At 32.7% G+C, this 23,033-nt stretch overlaps 2 protein-coding genes and 1 non-coding gene across 3 annotated transcripts; all 3 read right to left on the bottom strand.

The window, feature by feature from the left end:
• Positions 1-1,075: 1,075 nt before the first annotated feature.
• Positions 1,076-5,348, bottom strand: LOC8265917 (boron transporter 1). Its single transcript, XM_002515178.4, has 12 exons — positions 4,705-5,348; positions 4,516-4,598; positions 4,087-4,279; positions 3,850-3,988; positions 3,582-3,747; positions 3,256-3,422; positions 2,989-3,162; positions 2,787-2,882; positions 2,555-2,689; positions 2,076-2,395; positions 1,704-1,971; positions 1,076-1,616 (listed from the first exon to the last, which is right to left on the bottom strand). Exons 1-12 carry the CDS (start codon positions 4,806-4,808, stop codon positions 1,308-1,310), a joined length of 2,154 nt encoding a protein of 717 aa, XP_002515224.1. The 5' UTR covers positions 4,809-5,348; the 3' UTR covers positions 1,076-1,307.
• Positions 5,349-11,844: 6,496 nt separating this feature from the next.
• Positions 11,845-11,917, bottom strand: TRNAF-GAA. The gene has a single exon. It is a non-coding gene; the product is annotated as a tRNA-Phe (tRNA).
• A 1,316-nt stretch (positions 11,918-13,233) lies between these two features.
• Positions 13,234-15,218, bottom strand: LOC8265174 (GDSL esterase/lipase At1g09390). The gene is made up of 5 exons (XM_002515179.3): positions 14,818-15,218; positions 14,458-14,643; positions 14,082-14,239; positions 13,729-13,999; positions 13,234-13,616 (listed from the first exon to the last, which is right to left on the bottom strand). The coding sequence occupies exons 1-5, from the start codon at positions 15,056-15,058 to the stop codon at positions 13,384-13,386; spliced, it is 1,089 nt and encodes a 362-aa protein (XP_002515225.2). The 5' UTR covers positions 15,059-15,218; the 3' UTR covers positions 13,234-13,383.
• Between the last annotated feature and the right edge of the window lie 7,815 nt (positions 15,219-23,033).

The raw sequence follows: 23,033 nt of genomic DNA, 5'->3' as shown, positions 1-23,033 counted from the left end.
TATGGTTGATGCACTAGGACAATCTAGAATTAAATTCATTCTTCCGACAGACAGGTAGTAGCAATCTCATGGGTCTATTAATAGGTCCCATCCAGTCGTCAGTCGGCTTAGTGGCAGGACCCAATGGTCCATTCCAGGCTCCAGGGCATTGGTATTGGCCCTCCTGCATTATGGAATTTAAGCCGTAGCCTTCAGTTCTGCCAACATTATTTGGAAGCCTACGTAAACTTAATCTACGAAACTACAGTTCAAAAAGAATAATGTCCGAATCAAATAAACCATCACAATCAGAAATTGGTATTGTTCCTTATTTCATCGAGCCTTTGCAATTGGATTTCCTTGTATTATGGCATCATCGAGCCCTCCTATTTGCTAGCAAAAAATACTAAAAGAGAAAAATGTGGTAAAAAATAACTATTAGAATCTTTGTAAATATAACAATTTCATTTCTTTTTACAAATTAACTCAATAAATAAACACGTAATTTTTTCTTTTTAATTACGTGATCGATGGCCCTTAACGGTACAAAATGATCTAAAAAATGAACACTGTTATTACTTGGGCGGATGAATCTGCAACTGTAATTCCCTTATAAAATATTTCCTTTTTCCTGTACCAGTTCATGAATGTCCCAAACATAACTTTTGGACCAACAGGTCATATTCCCTAGAATTAGTTTACTGTTTCATTTGACAAGGGAAAAAAAATATTTTTAACAAAATTTTAAAGCGCCCTATTCTTTTTTTATAACAGAGAGAGCCTCAGCTAAATCTGTATGATTCAATGCCACAGCATTAAACTTGGAGTTGGACAGGTCCAGTTCAGACTCCAGATCGAGCTCGTGCCCTTGCTTATACAATTACTTAGAACAACACAGTCCTTGGCCATGTCGGTAAATGTTAAACCGGAGCAACGAGCTTTGTTTTAGTAGTATTGGACCAATCGTTTAGGACTTCGAAGTCACAACCTCGAACCATATAAGTCAGAGTCCGATTACCAGAAACAAAAGAGGAAGATGCTTGTAGCTGGCATGGAATATGGAGAACACGGTTTTATTGAGTTACAAATTATGATGTTTAGTTTAAAGCACTATCTTGATTAATTCAGATATTAACAGATTACTCTGGAAATGAGCAATATACATTAGTATACTTGTCGAAGTTTGCAGACTTGCTCTAAAAGACATCTAAGAGCATTTAAGAACCAAGATTTTACAGCAATTCCAACCAAAACGAGACACTTAAAGCAAATAAACCAATCCAAATTACCTCAACTTACTAACAGCTAGAGATACCAAATTTTCTGCACTAATTTTGTGCAGAACTTGAAGGACTCTTCCCTAGCTTAGACAGTCCTAGTTCTGGAGTTCTTGGACTCTTAGCCCCTTTTCCACTTGCCTTGGGACTTTTCTCCCCTCTTAGTTCACTTAATCTTGGACTATATGAGGATGAGAAACGAGGGCTTTGATGGCTTTTTGGATCATTTGCAGGTGTTGCAGTTGAGCTTGTGATTTTAGGACTGCTCATATGCCTGAACTCTCCGCGACTTCTAGTTATAACCTCGTCTAAAATCTCTCCATCTCCTGCCTGAACAGCTCCTGCTCCTAGCTCTGACTCCTGTAAACATTGACCGAGAAATTATGAATGTGGCGAGTAAAAGAATACTTTGGATTAATTTTCTATTTGGACTTGAAATAGTCTTACTGTTGCAAGAGTGTATGGTAAAGCTGGTGCCTCTTCATACTCTGCCGCATCTAAGTCCTGAAGATGTGCTCCTTTAAATAATTTTGGAAGGAAGTATTGTCTTACTGGAACTAGAAGCATGATCATCAGGGGAAACATGACGCCGGCTATTGGAACCCAAGTTAGACCAAAACATATCAGCAAATAAAATGTTTGGAAGATTGTAAACATTGCAATTGTCTTGAAAGGCACTGTTTCCACAAACGTGGCATGATACTCCTCAAGAACCCTGTCAGAAATTTTAAAAAAAGAAGAGTTACACATCAAGAAGATAAGAAGAATAGGGGATTTGAAGAAAAAGGTAAATGGAAGAAATGAATTTGAAGTTTTTACTTGTATCTTCTGCTCGGTGCGGTGAAGAGAAGTAATATCCTTTCCCAGAATTGATTTCCAGGCAAGCTTTCAATAGCCATGAAGGCAAAGTAACCCCAGAGGACTGAAGTTGGGATCTTTTTAAGAAAAGGCATGGCTGCAACACATCCTCCAACCATTGTGGCTTGAAGCAAGTTACTCAGACGCTGTTCTTTCACTTCAACAGGCAATAGATCGTCTATCTCCTTTTCGATGTCAAATACTGTCTCATCAACTGGGGCGTCAATATGGCCAGTACAGGAAGCTACTTGGATGGTCGATTCTTTAAATTCTTTCAGACCCTGCTCAAGAGTTTTGACAATGTTTACTTGACTTCGTCTAGACTAACAATCTTGAAATTCAATACATGCATTCTTATATAATCCTGACCAAGCAACCAGGACCGATTATGTTGTCTCAAGGAAAAACGGAACCAAGAAAAGAGAAGACTATAATCGTACTTCAGAGGGCTGTTGGTAGATCAATGGTGTCTGCATTTGCTGATAAGCTTCTTTCATATTTCCATACAATTGTCCCAAGCTGGCGTTCTTTCTTATACTTTGGCGTGCTGTTGCAACAAGTCGACTGCGAAGCAACTGGATATGATGAGAAGAGGATGTTGTCAGAAAAAGAATTTGCTGATGAGATTCATATATTTGAACAAAGATTACAGGATTGGGAAGTTTAGATTACCTGATGCTTAAGAGTGGCCAAACTCTTTGTATGCATTGGGGACTGTGGGATGACTCCATTTGATGGAGGAATTCCAAGAAGCCCACATAATAAAGTCTGAAAACATGAATGAAACATGTTTAAGATCACCAAATTTGAAGAGAAGAAGCCTAAAGGGAAATTTCCATTTGAGAAAGAAAAGCGAGAAAATATTTCTATGTACCAAGAACCCCAGAAGAAGCAAGTCATAGTGGTAAGAAGGTGGCTTTCTCAGATTGAACTCTTTCTGTTGAGCAAGTTGAGATGCTACACTATGATCAAAGTAGTAAAGCACTGCAATCATCGTTGCAGGAATAAAAGCCCCGATTATGTAGAATACTGGAACATTTAGCATGTCCTGTAAGATTGAATAATCGTTAGTCATCAGGTTGAAAATAAATTATCGACAAATTATAAAAAGAAATATGAAGTACATGTGAAAGAAACATGCTTTAATGACAGTCCAATTCTCATATGCACCAGGGGACCATGGATTGGGGCTGAAAAGACGGCGAGGGATCCCTTTTGGAACGCTTCCGGATGGAATATAGGAAACACCTGTCCACACTAATACCATGAGGGGCACACCATAATCTGCCATCAAGCTTCTAAGCCAACCTGTGAAAGCAACCACTTTTAAGTCTTTCTTTTTTCTTTTTTATTAAACAAAAGAAGATATCATTTTTATATATATTCTAATAGCAAACAAATCGTTGCCAACTCCTTTAGCAATGTTAGAGATCAAGAAGCTTTTATTAGATTTTTGTTCATACATACCAGTCCCATAGCGCCATGACCTTGCCTTTCTGCTTCTTAGTGCAGTGAACAGCAGGCCAAATGAAAGAACTAAAGCAAACATTCCATTTGCAAACCTCCAAGAAGCTATAAACTCTATTGATTTTCGATCTTCCCTTTGTGGGATGCGAAATTCATCGACGAGTCCCTGAAAAGACAAGGTCAATTAATCAGAGATTAGCTAATTTTGCCAGGGGAGACTATAGCTACAAATTACTGGAAATTCTTAAAGCAATCTACTACTATTTACTTTAACAGCTTGCTGCATGAACAGCATTGCGATAAGAAGACCAAACAACTCCCCTGCCACCCGGGTAAACCTATTGATAATGGAACAGGCTCCTAGGATAGCCAGCAAGAAAAGCAGGATTGCGGTCCAGACGCATACCCTGCGGCAAATTATGAACAGTTGATTTTTGTCAAACAGCTATTGAGATAGCATATAAAAAAGCAAGATTGCGTAACAGATTATTGTCGATAAGTTCACCAGCCAGTCCATGCTAGAAACAAATCCCGGCCCAAATCAGGTCTCTCCTTGACGAAGTTAAACATAAATGTGTACATGATGACAGTAGGCTCTGCGACTCCTAAAATCAGTAGAGGTTGACCTCCAATGACAGAGTGTATGATCCCACACACTGCAGTTGATACTAGGGTTTGAACCGCTGTCAATACTCCATCTGCAAGCATAACATATAGTTTTCATGTGCTAAATTTCTGACAGAGGTTATCTTTTTCTCCCCATTCAGAAAAATAAAGAAGAAGAAGAAGAAGAAGAAGAAGAAATGTTCAGGAACTGAGAAAAGCTGTGTGATTTGGGAGTGGCAACATCAATCTTTTAGATAAAAGAAGAATATTCAATGCAAGTGAAAAACTAGACAGAGAGAAAACCATGTAGACAGATGATGTCAAATACCAGTATTTCTCTCCAGTTGTTCCCCAAATGAAATGACTGGAATCGCTGAAGCAAAGAATATGTAAGTGGTGGGAGCCAGAATCCTGAAAGGAAAAAGGAAAATATGTATGTTTATTAATACCGAGCCATAAATTGAGGCCTTAAAGGTGAAATGAAAGTGTTGATCATTTTAAGTTAAGATTATAATACCTGAGACCTGCTTTGAATCCGCTGGTCCAGTCTTGCTTATAACACAATAATCTTCCCCGAAGATCATTCTTGATTCCGCGCAAAGGGACGAAAGTCTCTTCCATGATTTTATCACAACGAGAGCTCAAGAATTTTTGTTTTATAAAAGAAAAGAACTCTATTTTCTTCTTTTTTTCTGTTGTCTGCAAAAGGGTAAGGCTCAAACACTAAGAAGGTGAGAATATAGGCTTTTACGGGCTTGATGAATTTGCCATTGAGAAACAGTTGGTCTGTGATAAAATTTACATCACTCAATAATATTAAGGTCAACTTTCAGAAGGGGTTGAGACTTGAGACCAAAATGAATGCAGGATCAAACTGCAGGAAAGATTGATATATGTAACGCAGGATTAACTAGACAACAAGATTCAATGACTTGTAAAGTGTCAAAGATTGCAAATTACAAGAATTTTTAGCTCAGGACAGAATTTGGTGGGTCGGTCACCGCAGACAGGAGCATCCAAGCTTCTTGATATACTTATTGGTGGCAATGTGATGGTGCTTTGCTAGAATGGCAGGCTCCTAATTATATAGAAATAAAAGCTTGTTCGTGGTCAGGAAAAGAAAGGGAAGGTAGATTTGGTGCAGACAGCAGTGCGGATCAAGAGGGCAAGAATGCGTGTGAAATTTACTGTAACAATGTCATTTTGCTTAGAAATAATAATCATATGCCCTATTGATCTATTTCCTATTGCATGCGCCCGTTTTCTGATTTTGCCACGTCAACATCAGTGTGCAAGAAAATCAATCTGGATGGTTCATTTCCATTTTGATGGTTAGAATTTTTTTATGGAAACTAGATATATATACACTAATATATATATATATATATATATATATATATATATATTTGAAATCCAGCAAAATAAACATTTTGTAAGCAAGAGATCAGGAACAAATTCAGAAATTCTTGCTAACTATTAGTTTATACAATTGAATATATATTAATTATTTAAATATCAAAATATAAAATATTCGTATATATGAGTTATCATTTTATTTAATCACAACTACTACTAAATAGTTGACTCCCACTATAATTATTGCTTAAAAAAAAGCCTAAATCATAGGATTTCTTTGTTTATTTATTTATTTATTTTAAATTCTACGCTTATAAGATTCTTAATTATTTTATAACTCTTGAGAATTGATTATTTGGATCGATTATTTTACAAGAAATAAAACTCAAACAAATAAATAAATAAATGAAAGAGTGAATCAATTGTTTGGACCATTAGTGACCCTTTATTTAATGGGTCGAATTAGTTACTTGACGATATTTGAACTCCTAATGGTGGATGAATATTATATTATACAAAACTATCACAATTTTTAATGTAAAGAAAAGAATAGTTTCTAGTTTGGTTGTTTTCACTTGCAAATATTGACATAGTCATCGATTTTATAGGAAGAATGTGAAAATATAATGTTAAATCCTTGAATTGGAAAGAAAAGAAAGAGTTATATGTTTGTCCTTGAATGAAAACCCACTTGTGGCACTTCAAAACATTATTTTCTTTTGAATTGTTTACATACAAAATAAGGCCGCAAAGTTTGAAAGCAACCAGTTACCTGCTTCACAGGCTGCCAAATTTTGTTCAATTGGATGTTAAGAGAAGATGATCTCAGCTAAATGATAATGAAGCCAGTTGACTTTTCTTTTATATGCCATCCAAATACAATTGATTCACTCTTTCATTTATTTATTTATTTGTTTGAGTTTCATTTCTTGTAAAATAATGAATCCAAATAATCAATTCTTGCCTCCCCCATGTGCTTTGAAGTTTGAAACAACTCACCATTTTTGGCTCTCCTCCTAACTCCTGATTAATAGCACTTTCCAACCATAGATGTTTCTTGTTTATTGTCTCTTCTCCTACCTAAGTAATCAATCACTCTTTGCTAATCCCATGTATTTGATTGTAGAAAAAGAAACCAGTTCTGGATTTTTCTCCAACTATTTCCATCTTTTCTTGTTAATTTGGGAGGGCAACTTTCTTGATTTCTTATGAAGCTGTCATTAATTAAATTAGTAATTGATTATCTCTTGTAATTATCCAGCATTAAAAAATTTAATTTTAGATTAAGAGTTAGTGCTGACTCACAGCCGCAACTTATTATTTTTTTAGAAAAATTTTAAATTTAAAATAATATATGACCAATTAACTTCTAACTTTTTAAAATTTATATATTAATATATAATCATAAATCTCAACGTCCATACTTCACTCACTTATTTAATAGAGTATAAATATCTATAAGAAATAAAAATAATTCAAAAGAAAAAAGATTTTATAAAGCTTCTTTATCAATCTTAATTTATAAAACTGCCGCGTTTGATTAGGCCAATTTATGTTTATATATTTATTTTTATAAAAAAATGTATAGTTGATATGATAAAATATAACATAAAATAATATGAAATATCTATTATTATATTTTTTGTAAAGTTAAAGTCTATTTTTATTATAAATTTATATATAATTGTGTTACATGATTAGAAAATGAGAAAGGAGAAACAAATTATGCATTGACATGAGAAAATAAATATATATCAACAATTTTTTTTAAAAAATAGAGTTTATTGATAAAAATGAGCTATCAACTTCTCCCATCAGTTGAATCAAACACCTTCACTTGCCGAAAGCCGGGAGTATATGGGTTTCTAATTATTTTCCATATTTCTTATATAGTCACCATTAATACAAAATCAATTCCGAGCAAAGAATAAAACATGCCCTAGCTACTCTTTATAATTTTAAGCCGTTCGTGGTCTTACAAGCATTAGCGAACCTTTTGCTTTTGAAAGTGTGTGAGACTTGAGTTGAGCTTCTTTTTATCATCATATATCATTTATTTTATTGAGGGTACAATATATAAACAATTGGAAAATACTTAGTTTGGTGTATATACCACAATTAATATGAGAGTGATACATATATATGAGTATTTTATATTTTGGTATTGAATAATTGACATATACTTCATCATTTAAAACTAATGAATAGATGTCGATTATCTATCGATTTGATGTATAAATGGAGATATACACCAAATCTAGAAAAGTATTTTTTAAAATTATTTCCTATCTTTGTTATTTCAGTGTTAGGATACTCTTATGTTTATTGCATTTGTTTGAATTGATTTCACCACAAATTATTATGTAAAAAACATGTATTTTCGATAAATCACAAAATGACAATATTACCTATAGTATGAATTCTATAAAATCATCTGGCTAATATTTCTTTTTTCTTTTTTACAGTTTTGGGTTCCCTTTGTTCCGTGTGAAATATTTCCCAAAAGATATTAATTTCTTTTGCATTCTTTTAATGTCTCCTTTCTGCAATAAAAGGTTTTATTTTTGGCCTATTTTCTTTCTAAATTTGAGCTTGTAATGAAACGTGAGGGTTGCTAAAAAATAATAATAATAAAAAAAAAGAAAAACAATGAGAAGGGTTAGGTGATTTTAGACTTGTAGTGAGATCCAGTGGAATGACTGTCACACCTTTTCTTGGAGTACTCTTAACATGGAAAATCAAAGCGAAAGAGACCTGAATATTATTAAGGAACTATGAAAAGAAAAAAAAAAGGGGATTCCATTAAAATTGTTAATCTATCACTAACTTTAAATAAAAGTGCTTCTCAAAGGGACTCACTTTCGGATTCAAAGGTATCTACCAACTCTTTTATGTTGTCCTCACATACTCATTAAATCCCACGAAACTTCCTCTCAAAGATGCAAGCATTACATTATTCAATATTTATTTATATAGTTAACTATGACTTCATGAATATTATTAAATACCACTACTTTGCATTGATAACCAAGAAACCAAAACAATCAGGAAAGGAAATGTGGCCATAAACAATTTATTTCAGGGTTTAAAGAAATGGGCATCGCCAGTTTAATTTCTTTACGTCATATGACACACCTTCACAGTCGCATTAATGTATATGTGAAAAGATTTTTGTGTCCCCTATTTTGTCGTATGTATACATTGGCTATGCTAAGATATTAATCAAACTCTATTTTTTTCTTATAAGTTCATCTGAGGCAAAGCATTTTAATTTTTTTCTATTGAATTACCACTAAATGTGTCATCACTTTTGAATGAATACAGCAGAATGACAATAAAATACTGTATAGTCTACGGCTTGTAGCGCCTTCCATAAATCATTAAAAGGGTGATAGATAATTGACTAATTTAGCAAAAAATAATAATAATAAAAAAGGGTTTTGGGAGAAGTAAAAGAATACGAGAGTGGTGTATATACTTGAGAAGAGTGTGCATGATAAACGATATATATGTATGCAGGCAGGCCAATGGCATTAAGGTAAACTCTTTCTGGCGTTGAATAATTGAGTAATGGGGTGGAATTCATGTGTGACAACTGACAAGAGACCTCCACAATCAAAAGTGCCATTCAACTATTCTCTTTTATCCTTTACTTTTTTTAGAAGCAAATATATAATACTGCCTCTGTTAAGTTCCACACAATAAATAATTAGCATTTTATGTTCTTTTAGTTCCTGGAATCAAACCCAACAAGAAGCAATGAGCTAAGGAAAGTCCAGATTCACTTTGCAATCTTTGAGTTTTTGTTTTTCTTTCTTTCTTTCTATTGAGAAAAGAAAATAAAAGTGCAGGGGAATGATTTTGTCTAGCACACGACTTTATTCCCGATCATAATTGAAAATGTGAGGCGAAGACAAAACCACCTGTCGAAAAAGGCAGATGTATCATATTCAATCACAGCCATTGACTCAGTGGTAGGACCTTTGGTTGATGATTGACAGTAGCTTTACATCGGTCGCTCGTACAGAATCCACAGTGCTAAACACTAAAAACATTTAATTTTTGAGATGTTACTTACAATATTCTTGGTAGTGCTTTGCCTTTATGGTTACAATTATTTGACGTGCATGCACTTCAATTTGTTTTGTTTTGTTTTGCTTTGCTCATTCATAATTTTGCAGTGGAAGTTGTAGCAGAAGAACTGGGTAAGTCTTTATATACGTATTTATATGCAGTTGTATTCTTCTTTTCATTCACTTGGTTTTCTTCTCTTTTCTTTTTTCTGTAAGCTTGCAATTATATTCTGTCTGGATTTGTATGATAAGTCTAATGACTCGAGGGAATTGTCGCAATTTTGCAAGTTTTTTCTCATTTTAATATTAATAAAAAGAATTTATTATATTACAAAAAAAAAAAAAACGTATTTATATGCGTAAAACTACGTACGTATTTATTTATTTACTTGGCAAATACTCTAATCTTGATGAAAACAAGTTGCAACTGTAATCATTTTGATTAGGCCCCTTCAATCTTCATAGCCACAGAAGCCCTCAAAGATATGAACACTTTCGATTATTATATGACTGGTTGGATCCACCAATTAAAGTTTTCTATTTTTTTTTCCTTAATGATAACTCATCATGAATTCTCAATTCATCAACACACACATATAGAATAAGTTGTATTAAATATTTTATCTAATGTGAACGAAATCGCTTCCTCTACTTCAAAAATCTATTCCCACATAGAAAAGAGTTCAAATGGCTGTGACAAGCTTTTTTTCTTAAAAAAAATAAAAGAAAATGTAGTTTATGATGAATTATTTACCAACGACTTCTAATTTCTTTCCTGTCTTTTCCTATATTGTTTCAAAGATATTCGAGAAAAGGGAAAAAAATTGAAAACAAAACAAAAGTGATAATCCTGAAAACGGAAACTAACACTAACAGTAGCATTTCTTGACAAGGAGATTGATGGGTACTCGCAGGAAAAGTCGACGGCACAAGAAGCAGAAGAGAGGCCTGTCCATGCTACCATTTCTCCAGAAATACAATTCCTGAAATTGCTAAAGGAGGAACACGTAATTCAGAAAGATTAATATGTCTTGTTCATTTTCTCTTTGCCATTGCACTATATATACACATAATAACTGAGCAGATTCTTTCCATTTTTGAGGTGGCTGAGTGTCCAGTAATCATCATCTCACAACAGAAAGACTTGCGCCTATAGACCCAAGCCATCATTCTTTTCCATCAGATCAAATTTTGCTGGCATTGACTTTTCTTCTGTCTATCTGAATCTATTATATTTTAATTTCTTACAAGTCAATTACACAGTAGCTTCTCCATCTAACAAAATGATAATTTATCAACGCTCAATCCACCACTAGTGGCCTTGCGAATGCCATTTCCATTTCACAGGAGACTCCCTGCTAAACTTCGCTATGGGTAGAGGTGTTGCTAACCGGAGCTAGATTTATGCGACTCCAAGTGCTTGCATCTCATTCAGTTTGTCATGTTAATCACTGGACAAATGAAGTTTGCCTATAATGATAAATAAACCAATAAACAAATAAATAATGATAATATGTATTATAAATTGTTTGAATTATCAACATTAGCTCAAACCCAGTCCGGATAATCGGATCTCTTCGGTGGCTAAGTTAAAACGAATATCATGTGATTTTGTGCATTTATTGAGATATCATCTGGATGTTAAAAAAGAAATAGAGAAATAATTGCTTAAATTCATTTAACATATAAAACGGGGGTTTGATCCAAGCTGGGCCTGGTTGAACCAAAAGATCAAACATTCAAGTCAGGCCTCTCAATGAGCAGGTCTGGGAGAGATCCTGAATCCTGATACCGGAGGTGTTAATATTCTTCTGGCTGCCAATAATATAATAGATGGTCCAGGGAGGAAACCAAAATTGTTGTAGTTCTGAAATCAGATCGCATAACTGTTTGTTAAATTCCTTAGCAGCATCACTGCGAGGCTGAAAGCACCTATGTTCATAAAAATCGCTTGCTTTTTTCTGATTTATGGAAAGTATTCTGGCAGACAATCCAAAGGCCCAGTGTATTACATATGCACCAGAAGTTCCTTCCTAATAACAATAATAATTCGTTGCTTTCTTTAATCTCTCCGGCATTTTGTTTAATTCTTGACATTAACGGAAATATGAAAAATAACTTTTAAGTGACAAAAAGATATACTATTGCCAGACAGACAGGATGAGTTCACTAGGCTCCCGTATATATAAACAAAAACAGTAAGTTGGAAAATAAAAATAAAATATGAATGCGGTGAGCGTGGATCGAACACGCGACCTTCAGATCTTCAGTCTGACGCTCTCCCAACTGAGCTATCCCCGCTACATGTTAGATTACATCAAACGTTAATGGCAGAAGGAAATTGATATCCAATAAGCCAAAGAAATTAATTCTCTTTCTTAAACAGAATTGCTACGAAATAAATTTAGAAAGACAGAATCAAGAATTAATATAGAGCAAAATAAATGTATATCCAATTGGTTTGGGTATGCTCAATTTTGGTTCTTTAAGTTTAAAGCCAAAAGTCAGTTGGTTCCATAATTTTTGCAAACAGTAATCAATTCATCGGGAGAGTTTCATTCACCCTCCAGAAGTGACCTTTATATAATTGGTGACTTACTGATGGCAGAAAGGATGGGTGAGGTTGTAAATTTATTTTACAAATCTTTGAAATGGTATAATAGTAAGCAAACGAAATGACTGTCTGATCTTACATATAGTTTAAAGTAAGTGAATACTAAGTCAACATCCGCAACTACCTATATTAATCCATCTGATGTAGTAAACTAAAGCTGAAGTCACTGTCTGATAAAGTAATCTTTCAGGATGCTACCATCCACAAATCTATCTCCAAGCTGCGAAAGACTACTTGAGAACAGAAAATCAACCATATTATATACATAGAGGTGACGATGGTCTATAAAGCAGGAATAAGAACGTACAGAAGAAGTGTAATTCTTATAAAAAAATAATTTCGACTTTTAACAACCACATTTGAAGTTAAGACCATAAAATGTATAAATTTCTTTTCATCAACTTGCAGCATAATACAATTCCAGAGTAGCGTCCAAGGCTACTCTTGGAATAGTAGGGGAAATTCATGGGTGCTATAGATTGTGTTTAACATGAGAGTAAATTATATAGTGATATTTATTAAATATTATTTTTGTATTCACTTTTTTCTTATTATATGTGATTACTATTCAATAATGGTTATTATTTTAATTGTAGAACTAATTTTTCAGACAAGGTTTAATAGAATTTTTTATATTTTATATTTATTTGTATGGGACTAGTTCAACTTAAAGATACTATGAATCAAGCCAAGACTCTCAACCAATAAAAAAGAATCTGAATCTTGCCAATATAGCACCAACTCGAGATTACTATTAAATATAAAAATATCATTTTTAGATTTTTTTTATATTAATTGATTTTTTAAATTCTTTTGTAAACTAAATTTAAACTTTTACTGTTATGAAAACGTATTAAATAATTTTTTTTTTTTTTTGAAGAAAAAGTAATTCCAAAACTAGAGAAATTAAAATTATCTTTTTCAAGAAAGATTTTAGCAAATGCGGTCCAGAAAGCAGTCATAATAGATGGGCCAGGACGCAAAATTGGGGAGTAGAAAAGGAAAAATGAAAAATAATTTATTATTATAAAATGAGGAGTCCAATACATTGTAGGCAGGTTACCATAACATAAGGAGGAAATTTCACAATTAGATTTTTTGTCGTTGGCTTATTATAGAAGATGGCTCCTAACAAATATAGCAGAGATGAATTTCATTTGTTACAAAAGAAATTAAACTTGATTTGAGGAGTAGAGTAATTGGTGGAAAGTATGTTGGAGGCGACAATTGCATTTGCAGCTTCTGTGTAGTGAACTCCATCCCAATTTATGTATTTTGATCCTTCATCGCACACATTGTGCCCACTTACCCCACATGTAATGTTCTTATTATAGTTGTATGGCGCTCCACCATGTCCACAGCATGCCATCAATGGATTCTCAAACCCTGCACGTAAGTTATTCCTTAACTATCCGATCATATAATAATGTCTAATGATGATACTAATACAATTACGTAGCTTCAATTTGCAGGAGGATAATTGTCATGGAGTTCATACCGTAAGTGGCAGCATTGGCGAATAGATCATACTTGATGGAATACATATCCACATAGACAAGGGTGCTATCCTCCAATTCAGATCTAAGTTCTTCGCACAGAGCATGCAACTGTTTGTTAAATTCCTTAGCAGCATCGTTGAGAGGACAAAGGCACCCATGCTCATCAAAATCGCTTGCTTTCTTCTCAGTTATGGAAAGTATTCTAGGCAAACAACCCAGAGGCCCTGTATTGTGTACCCAGAAGTTCCTTCCTCCTTGCTGATATATACCCTATAATTTGTTTTGCCATCATGAAACTTGCCTTGATATACATCAAAGGTTTTCTAGTGAAAAAGAAATGCAAAGGGTTTACCTGGATAGCATAGTCGATTTCGACAATGATAGATGGGATCTTTGCGATAACTTCTTCATATGAAAGATGTTCAAATGAACCAGCCAAATCATTCTGCCCAATGTCAATTAAGTAAAGTGCATCCTTGAAATCTTCCTCATTAACCAATTCATTATGGCCTGAAGTGAGAATGAATAAAAGAGCTTATACTAAAGTTATGTTATTTGTGTCTCCAAAAAGGAATCATACAATAATAAAAAAGACCTGCATTTAGATGTGAATACTATTAAATTTAAGACAAAAAGAGGATATCAAAACTCTGATGTTCATCATATATGAATGAGATTTACGCATGAAACTTCGTTTTCATTAGATTTTCTTATATATGCATGTGTACCTTTTAATATTAGCTCCGGTGAGCGAGCGCGGAAGTGAGTGAACTGAAGAACTTGAACATCCAGGCTAAAAGGTTTAAATCTAGGAGAAGTGGCAGCACCAGCAAACGCAAAATTAACTCCATTTCTAAAATCTGGCCCAAGAGGTTCAAGATATGGTGTCAAGTAACTAGAGTTCAAACTTTCGCCTGAAAAAAAAAAAACAAAATATAATGTTTTGGAAAAGAATGTTATCAAAGACCTCAATGCTACAAAACACTAGTGGGTGCAATTTCATAAATGCTACATAAAATTTACTTCATCGATCTTAAACGCCTGAAAATGTATGCAAAATTGTATAAATATATATATATTGAACTTACATAGGAAATCAATGGCCAAACGTCCATCAGACAATCGGCCAGATGGCCGGTTGAAGTATGTACGACCGTTGGGAGTTCCAAAAAGCATACCCAGGCCAGAAAAATACGCACCAGTGTCCGTGTTGGAGTCACCAAAGGCGAACACCACAGGAGCTCTTCTGCATTGGGACTGAACAAAGAGGGGTAGGAAGCAAAATATAATGAATAAAAGGAGTGGAATTTCTGCTGCTCTCATAGACATTTTACTTGCCTTTGATTAATTAGAGAATAACTGGGTACTCTATTTATACATCTACAAAGATAAAATAATGGTGCAGATGCAACTGCGTGAAAATCACTGCTTGTTATTATTGATAATAGTGTAAGTGAACAAACAAAATAATTACAGGGTAAGCAAGAGATTAGTTCACTATGACAATAGCAAAACGTTAATGCGTCAATTTATATACATAAACTTGTGAAATTTTGTGTTGTAAGCGAAAAGCATATATTTGTCAGAAAAAAAAAAAGGGTTTCTGGGCATGACAAAATACATATACCTAAATGACATCATATATATAATATCAATGCAAAGATTAGTGACAAGTCTAGCCATTAATACAGATAAAGGAAAACATTTTAACTGTCATTTGAGAATAATAATTAGAAAAGAAATCATTATTTATTTTTATTTAATAAATCAAAGTCCATCTAGTAACTGGTGCATTGGCCTTACCTGGGGTTTAATTAGGCAGTATTGTATTATTACCCAGAGACAATGGTGCTTGGAGTACAAATTTAACCTTATCCTATAATCTGTCTCTAATCTTCCAATTTTATGTATAACCCAATATAGAAAAGAAGAAAGATAGAATTACAACAATCCTATAATCAAAAGAGCGAAAAGCATGAAATTGGACATAAATAAGGTTGTAAATAAACTGAAGTTGGAAACAGCTTCAAATTTTGTACCAGATAGATCAAGACAAGAATTGGCTTGAATTCCAATGTACATATGCTCGATATAAGGCCCGTGAAGCAACCCGTGAATCCGTGGTAACCGACCAAATCAATTATTGATCAAAGAATTTTAAGGAATCAAGATCAGCTTGTGAATAATGTGGAACACTTTTGATTCTAGTAATGCTAGATTCAGTCATCTCTGCACAACTGACAAGTACAATTCGTAATCAAATCAGGAAATAATGCCACGCCCACACACAACACAAGCCACAAATCTGAAAAGAAATCACCCCCGAGTGGCTTGACCAGAGCTGCTAGTAAGTGGGTTCCTCAATTGTCGATGATGCTACAACTACAGAGAGGAATCAAACGAAGCAAAATCAAAATCAACTAAGATTGGAAAAACCAATGGGAAAACGAAAAAGAAGTGCTTACTGAAATTATACCGTGTTCTAAAATTAAATTGACCCTGCAAAGGAAAAAAAAAATCAAAATTTCTTGGCGTTTAACATTATGACGAATAGAAAGAACAATATAAGGCAACTCTCATAAGGCCTGAACTTGCTTCATTTTCTTCAAAGAATGTAACTCCTTTCCCGAAATTTGCATAGTCAACTCATCCTGATGCCGCTGAATCGCTTCTGTTACTTTCTCTTGATGGGGGTTTTCCACACAACTTATAACATTCTTTAAACGCATCTTGTTCATGTCACTGTTCTTTCAAACTTGTCTCTCCTCTCTTTCTGCATCTTTCCACTGAACTTATAAAGGCCTCATCAGAGAGGGGCTTGTTTGTGTAATTCTCTCCATAAAAAAAAAAAAAAAAAATCATAAGAGATTGATTTGTGATGTTAAGAAAAACTGTTATTATGTTATGATATAAATAAATATTTCCCATAATTCATGAACCAACTTAATTGATTCGTAACACAATTCATAACTCATGAATAATATGATTTCAATGTAGACAAATATTGGTACAAGTTTTCTTAAAATTAATTCAAATGAAATGGATTTTATCAATTAAAATTGAGCTCACTTCCACTAAAATAGCTTAAGCTAACTTGGTTAGGCTTCCTCCACAATTATGTTTTCTTTTTTTTTTTAGAAAAAAACTTTTGTTGCTTCGTTCCGATGCAGGATAGTATTCAACAGTCCTTTAAAATGCAATTAATTGGGTCCAATATCATCAAAATTTGACTGAAAGATTTTGATTCAACATTCTCCATTAAGTTCAACTAATCTAGCTTAATATCATCAGATTTCAATTTCAACACTGCTCTCAACTGCAAGTGGTCTGTCTAGCTCTACATTATCAGCCGCTTGTCACTTGAACGTAAAAATGTTAGACTACCTCTTTTGGTGGCTAAAATTTTAGTTCCAACATTCATTTCTAGGTAGAATAGATTTAAGCGTTGAATTTAAAATTAATATTATATCAAAAATAATATTTTAAATAATATCTTTTTATAAATTTATGAAAGCTAATAGTTTATCTGCATATTTTATGATTATTATAATTATTATAATTATAAATAATAGTAAAAATTAAATTTATATATAAACTTAAATAGATCTTTTAATATTTTATAATAAATTAAAATATTTTAAAATAATAATAAATTAAATATTTTAACATTTTTGTTAGTTTTTATATTTTAAAATTTTATTTATATAAAAATATAAAATTATAAATAAATTAATAGAAAAACTATAAAATTATATATAAATTTAAATTTTACATGTCAATAATAAATACATGTGTCAAAATTAAAAATTATATGTGTTAGAATATAATAACACATGTCAAAAAGTTTTTATTAAACTAGATACAAAATTTATTTACATGTACTAAAATGTTCATTTTATATATATAAAATATTCATTAGATATAATATTCTATAATAATTAATTCTCTTTGAATTAAAATATTCATTGTCTACGAACTTAATTTTAATTACGGTTAATGTTCATGTTCATTTCGTTTAATATATTATTCATCAATATTAATATTAATGTTCATTATCTAGTATTGCAATATTCATTGTCTGTATATATAATGTTCATCAATATTTTTAAATAAAAATATTAATTATTTATGAAAGCTTTTATTGTTATAGGCATAACATTTATTAGTTTATCAATGAGTATTCGTCATTGATAGAAATCATACCCACTATATTCATTTAAAATAAATCGTTCTTACACACTTAGTAAACAAAAAAAAATCAAGTTAAAGTTGTACTAAAAATATTTATATTGTGGTGAATTTCTTTCTAAAATGTATGGTGCATTTTACTTTTAAAGTGTATCATGCAGGGACTTTTGTCCCCACTTCTTAATTACTTTTTAAATTTTTTAAAATTATAATAAAATAAATTTATAAAAATTAATATTATTTTAAAAATTATACATATATTTGACTTTCATGTGTCAGAAATAAATACACATATTAAAATTAAAAACCATATATATCAGAATAAAGTAACACATGTCAAAAGAAATTTATTAGACCATATACATATTAATATTTTTTATTCATTTACATGTACTAAAATGTTAATTTTCTATATGTATAATATCCATTAGATGTAATATTCTATAATAATTAATTTTTTATATTAAAATATTCATTATCTATGAAGTTAATATTCATTAAAATTAATGTTCATGTTCATTTTCTTTGATGTATTATTCATCAATGTTAATATTAATGTTTATTATTTGGTACTGCAATATTCATTGTCTGTATATATAATATTCATCAATATTTTCAAATAAAAATATTTATTATTTATAAAATCTTTTATTCTATTTGTGATGCATGTTAAATTTTTTATGATTGATATAACATTCATCATTTATAGGCATAATATTTATTAGTTTGTCAATGGATATTTGTCATTAATGAAAATCATACTACTAATTCATTCAAATGAACATATATAATATAGACATAATATAAATTGTCCTTACACAGTTGATAAACAAAAAAAATCAAGCTAAAATTATACTACAAATATTTATATTGTAGTACACATATCTTTTCAATAAAATTAAGTTAACAAATAATGAACATTTTATGTTTAAATAATGAACATTCAATACAAGTTTAATGAACATAAGTTAATGAACATTTAATACAAAATTAATGAACATAAATTATTTTTTCAAAAAAAATGCATCAATGTATGATACGCGTCGTGTCTGACGCACGTGTGAGACACTTATGGACCTAGGTTCATCTTATAATTTGTGAAACACAATGCTTATAACATGGATCTCGGTTATTGTAATACCTGAAATTTTTCTTTAATAAAGATAATATTAATAATGATTAATAATGAATTTTTATTTAAGTTAATTTTAGCTTTATTTTTATTCGGTTTAATTGGAATGTTTTAAATACAAATTTTGAATTTTAATGTTAGATAAATAAATGAGTTATTTTCCATATCCAATTAGTTTGATTTTTAAGGAGTTAATTAAGTAAATTATTTGAGTAATAAATCTTTTTTTTTTTTTGTTATTCAAATTTTCCCCAAATGCATATTTATATACATAAAAATTATATTATATATTAAAAACTTATGGTAGAAATTGTAAGGGATGCTTTTATAAAAGAATTTTAAAAAAATTGGTATTTTAATTGATTAGTGGTATTAAAATTTAAGTTGGAAAATAATTAGTAAATTGGTTATTTAATTTAATTGTGTGTTAGGACTAAATTGGAAATTTATTTTGGAATAAGGATTGAAAGTATAGTTTTATTTTTATGGGGTTTTAATGGAAATTTGTGAGTTTGGTATTTTCGCAAATAAATATGCCGGTCAGGGGTATTTATGTAATTGTGTATTTTCAATAATTCTAAGTTGGCCCAAATTAATTATTTAGGGGCTTAATTGAAAGGCTAAAGAAAAGTTTGGGGGTTATTTAGAAATTTTATAGAATGAAATTGTAAGTAATTAAAAAAGTTAAGGGACCAAATTGTGATAAGGAAAAGTTCAGGGGTCAAATGTCGATATTGAAAGAAAGAAAGAAGGATCGGGGAGAGAGAAAGAAGAGAGAGAGAGAGAGAGAGAGAGAGAGTGATGGCCGAAGAAGAAGAAGAGGAAGGCAAGCGTGGGTCAAGCAACAAAGCGGCGAGAATCGCAGAGTAACCGATCTTGGTGGCGATCGGCTCCCCTCGAAGAGAGCTTCATTTTGGGGGTGGCGGCGTCGGTTTTGGTGGCCGGAGGAGAGAGTTCCAGCGAAGTGGAGGCAACCGCATTTTTCGACTTTTCCGGCAAGCTCCGGCGAGCTATGGATGATCGGAGGATATATCCCGACTCTCCTCAGCTCAAGCTTCGCAATGGCACCGGTTTTGTGGCGATCGGACTTCGTTTGCAAATCGACGGCCGAGATCGTCCGTAAATCTCTCCGAATGATCGAGGGTCGGATCGAAAAATCGGAAGCGGGGATCGTCATCAGCGTGTCGTTGTGAGTCCGATGTGTGTTCGGATCGTAAGTCGGACTCCGGCGGCCGAAGGCGAGTCGACCGAGCGTCTCGGTAATTTTCTCTGGCCCGTTGATCTTGGAAATCCTTTGATTTAGAATTGTGCTTATTGTTTTGTGTTGTGTATTTAATATTTGTGAGTCAAAAATAATTGTCGGTCAGTTTGCTTGCCTCGTATTTTGTGTTGTGTGGCGGAGTCGGAAATAGTGAAGTTTGGGGACCCGACTCCCGTTGCTTGAATTGTTGAATAATTGAAGTGTTTTTCTGGCAGGTCCTGGACCTATTTTTACGGGGGGTTATGTCCGTGTTGTAGGGGAGGTTCTGCCGGATTTTTGGTAGAATTCTCCCAAGTCGAGATTCTTAGACAGTCAGTCCAAAGAGTCTAGACCTAGGATTAATGATCGATTGTTTGAGCGTTTTGATAAATTGTTTTCCGTGACTAGATAGTCCGTTTGTTCGGCTCGCTCCAACCGAGGCACCGGAGCAGAGTTATGAGGTCGCCAAATCAGTGAGTTAAAGTCATATATTGCTTATGCACGTTTCATGCATAAAATTTGATTTGATACTGTGATTATTCATTTGCAATTTCAATTTTTCATTTAATTATTATTATTATTTGCATGATGTTTTTAATTACTATTTAAATATGTTTTTCCTTTATCACCAATTTTAATATTGCATGATGACTCAGGATGGGACGACAGTAGAACATAGGAATTGGATGAGTGTTCCAATATAAATCTGAGAGAGATAGGGAAAGGGTAAAGAGGTAAAAATTTTAAGAAAGAAAGATTAGGACCTGCCCTGGTCGAGCATCACTCTCTGGGCTTAGTTGAGCGTGGTTGCCGGAGTAAAGGTCCCTGATCGAGCTTTGCTCTCTGGGCGCCAGTCTTATTGGATAAGAGAGCCGAAAGGCCAAGGCTGAGAGTTAAGTGACCGGACTGGAGGTAAGGTTCCTGGTCGAGCTTTGCTCTCTAGGCGCCAGTCCTGTTGCAATGAGAGGTTTGAGATGTTAGAGTTGAGGTTAGTTGAGACATAAGTGTTGAAAGAAATCGAGATGTTAGAGTTGGGATTAGGGTTCTACTGAAGTACTCCGTCCCGTTGCATGTGGAATTATTTTTGGGTAAGCATGGCATGACACGTATGGTTAGCATGATTTATTAATTATTTTTAAAATTAAATAATGTGATATTGAGATGTTTGAAAACTGTTCTAGATATATGATTTTAGCTCACTCTCGAGACTGACAGTCTCCATTTACTGTTTTTCAGATTCGTGACTGTTAGTCTTCCCGCGACTCTTATTCAGTAACCCGAATCCTTCATCATCGGGTGGTGTTTGATTTGGTATGTAAATTGGTAAATCTTAAATTCTCCGCAGTAGTAATAGTAGGGATATCAGTGGTAAATTTTCTGTAGTTTCGGGTCTCGCCTAATTTTTCTGGCAGACCGAAGTAATTATGTAAAATGTAACTATTAAGATAATTTGTGGCTTTAATAATATTAATTTGAGATGAGATTTGATTGAGTTAGTGAGTGTCAGGCTTACTACGGGATTCGGTGGCCTTAAGCCTACCCATTCCCTAGTGTCAGCCACGAATCCACAGAGTGAGTCGTGACAGTCATAATTCTACATGGACCAGGGTTTATAAGCAGCACGTGTGTGTGGAGAATGGAAAGGTATAACAACTCTCCACTTCTTTTCAAATTGTATAATGCGGGGACTTTTGTCCATGCTTCATCATACTTTTTTTTTAAATTGTACTGTTTTAATTTTTTTAATTATAAAAAAATAAGTTTATAAAAATTAATGTTCATGTTCTATAATAATTAATTTTCTTTGTATTGAAATATTTATTATCAGTGACTTAATACTCATTATAGTTAATGTTCATGTTTATTTTTTTAATGTATTATTCATCAATGTTCATTGTCTATATATATAATATTCATCAATATTCTCAAATAAAAATATTGATTATTTATGAAAGCTTTTATTGTTTTTATGATACATGTAGAAATTTTTTTATGATTGATATAAACATTCATCATTTATAGGATTAATATTCATTATTTAATCAATAGATATTCATCAAACTAAAGTTATACTACAGATATTTATATTGTACTACATATCATTCAACAAAATTAAGTTAACAAATAATGAAATTTTACATTTAAATAATAAACATTCAACACATATTTAATGAACATAAGTTAATAAACATTTACTATAAAATCAATGGACATAAAATATTTTTTAAAAAAGAAGATATTGTATCAGCATTTGACATGCGCGTCCAGCGTCCGACGCGCACATCACCATCTGATGCGCGTCAGTGTCTGCTGTGGCACGTGTCGGACACCAATAATAAATTATTTTATAAATGAAACAATTGCCGGATGGACCATGAGTCCATAAAGCTATATCGACCGCGTCCGTCCTATAATTTGCGTTGCCTTAGTGACTTGGCTCCCAATTGGAGCAGCAATGCCTCTTCGAGCACCGATAAAAGGCCCTTGCACATTGAAGGTGATATTTCAGAGGTCTTTTGTATATTTTTCTCTTCTTGTAGGCCCATGGATTGTGTTATATTTGGATTGTAAGCCTGAAAATTTGAATGTAACACCTGGTTTTTAAAACCTTTTAAAGGTGTAATCTTTGTAACTCTAATGGGAATACTCTAAAACCTACAATATTTGTAAAAGTTCTAAATTGCTCCTGCTTGAACTCCTGTTGTCGAAATAATCCATCCTCTTGCGGATGGTGCTGCCGTCGA

The sequence above is a fragment of the Ricinus communis genome, chromosome 1, assembly GCF_019578655.1.
Source record: "Ricinus communis isolate WT05 ecotype wild-type chromosome 1, ASM1957865v1, whole genome shotgun sequence".
NCBI classification, from domain to species: Eukaryota; Viridiplantae; Streptophyta; class Magnoliopsida; order Malpighiales; family Euphorbiaceae; genus Ricinus; species Ricinus communis.
This window is presented reverse-complemented; position numbering and strand designations above follow the sequence as displayed.

What these genes read in the sequence shown, in the direction of transcription:
- LOC8265174 (XM_002515179.3), bottom strand. Translation starts at nt 15,058, where the DNA reads ATGTCTATGAGAGCAGCAGAAATTCCACTCCTTTTATTCATTATATTT. An exon ending in TTTGGCCATTGATTTCCTAT is followed by an intron (nt 14,644 to 14,817) that starts GTAAGTTCAATA and finishes TTTTTTTTTCAG; the next exon opens with GCGAAAGTTTGAACTCTAGT. An exon ending in AAATCGACTATGCTATCCAG is followed by an intron (nt 14,000 to 14,081) that starts GTAAACCCTTTG and finishes AACAAATTATAG; the next exon opens with GGTATATATCAGCAAGGAGG.
- LOC8265917 (XM_002515178.4), bottom strand. Translation starts at nt 4,808, where the DNA reads ATGGAAGAGACTTTCGTCCCTTTGCGCGGAATCAAGAATGATCTTCGG. An exon ending in TGGCCACTCTTAAGCATCAG is followed by an intron (nt 2,690 to 2,786) that starts GTAATCTAAACT and finishes CATCATATCCAG; the next exon opens with TTGCTTCGCAGTCGACTTGT. An exon ending in TCTACCAACAGCCCTCTGAA is followed by an intron (nt 2,396 to 2,554) that starts GTACGATTATAG and finishes ACTCTTGAGCAG; the next exon opens with GGTCTGAAAGAATTTAAAGA.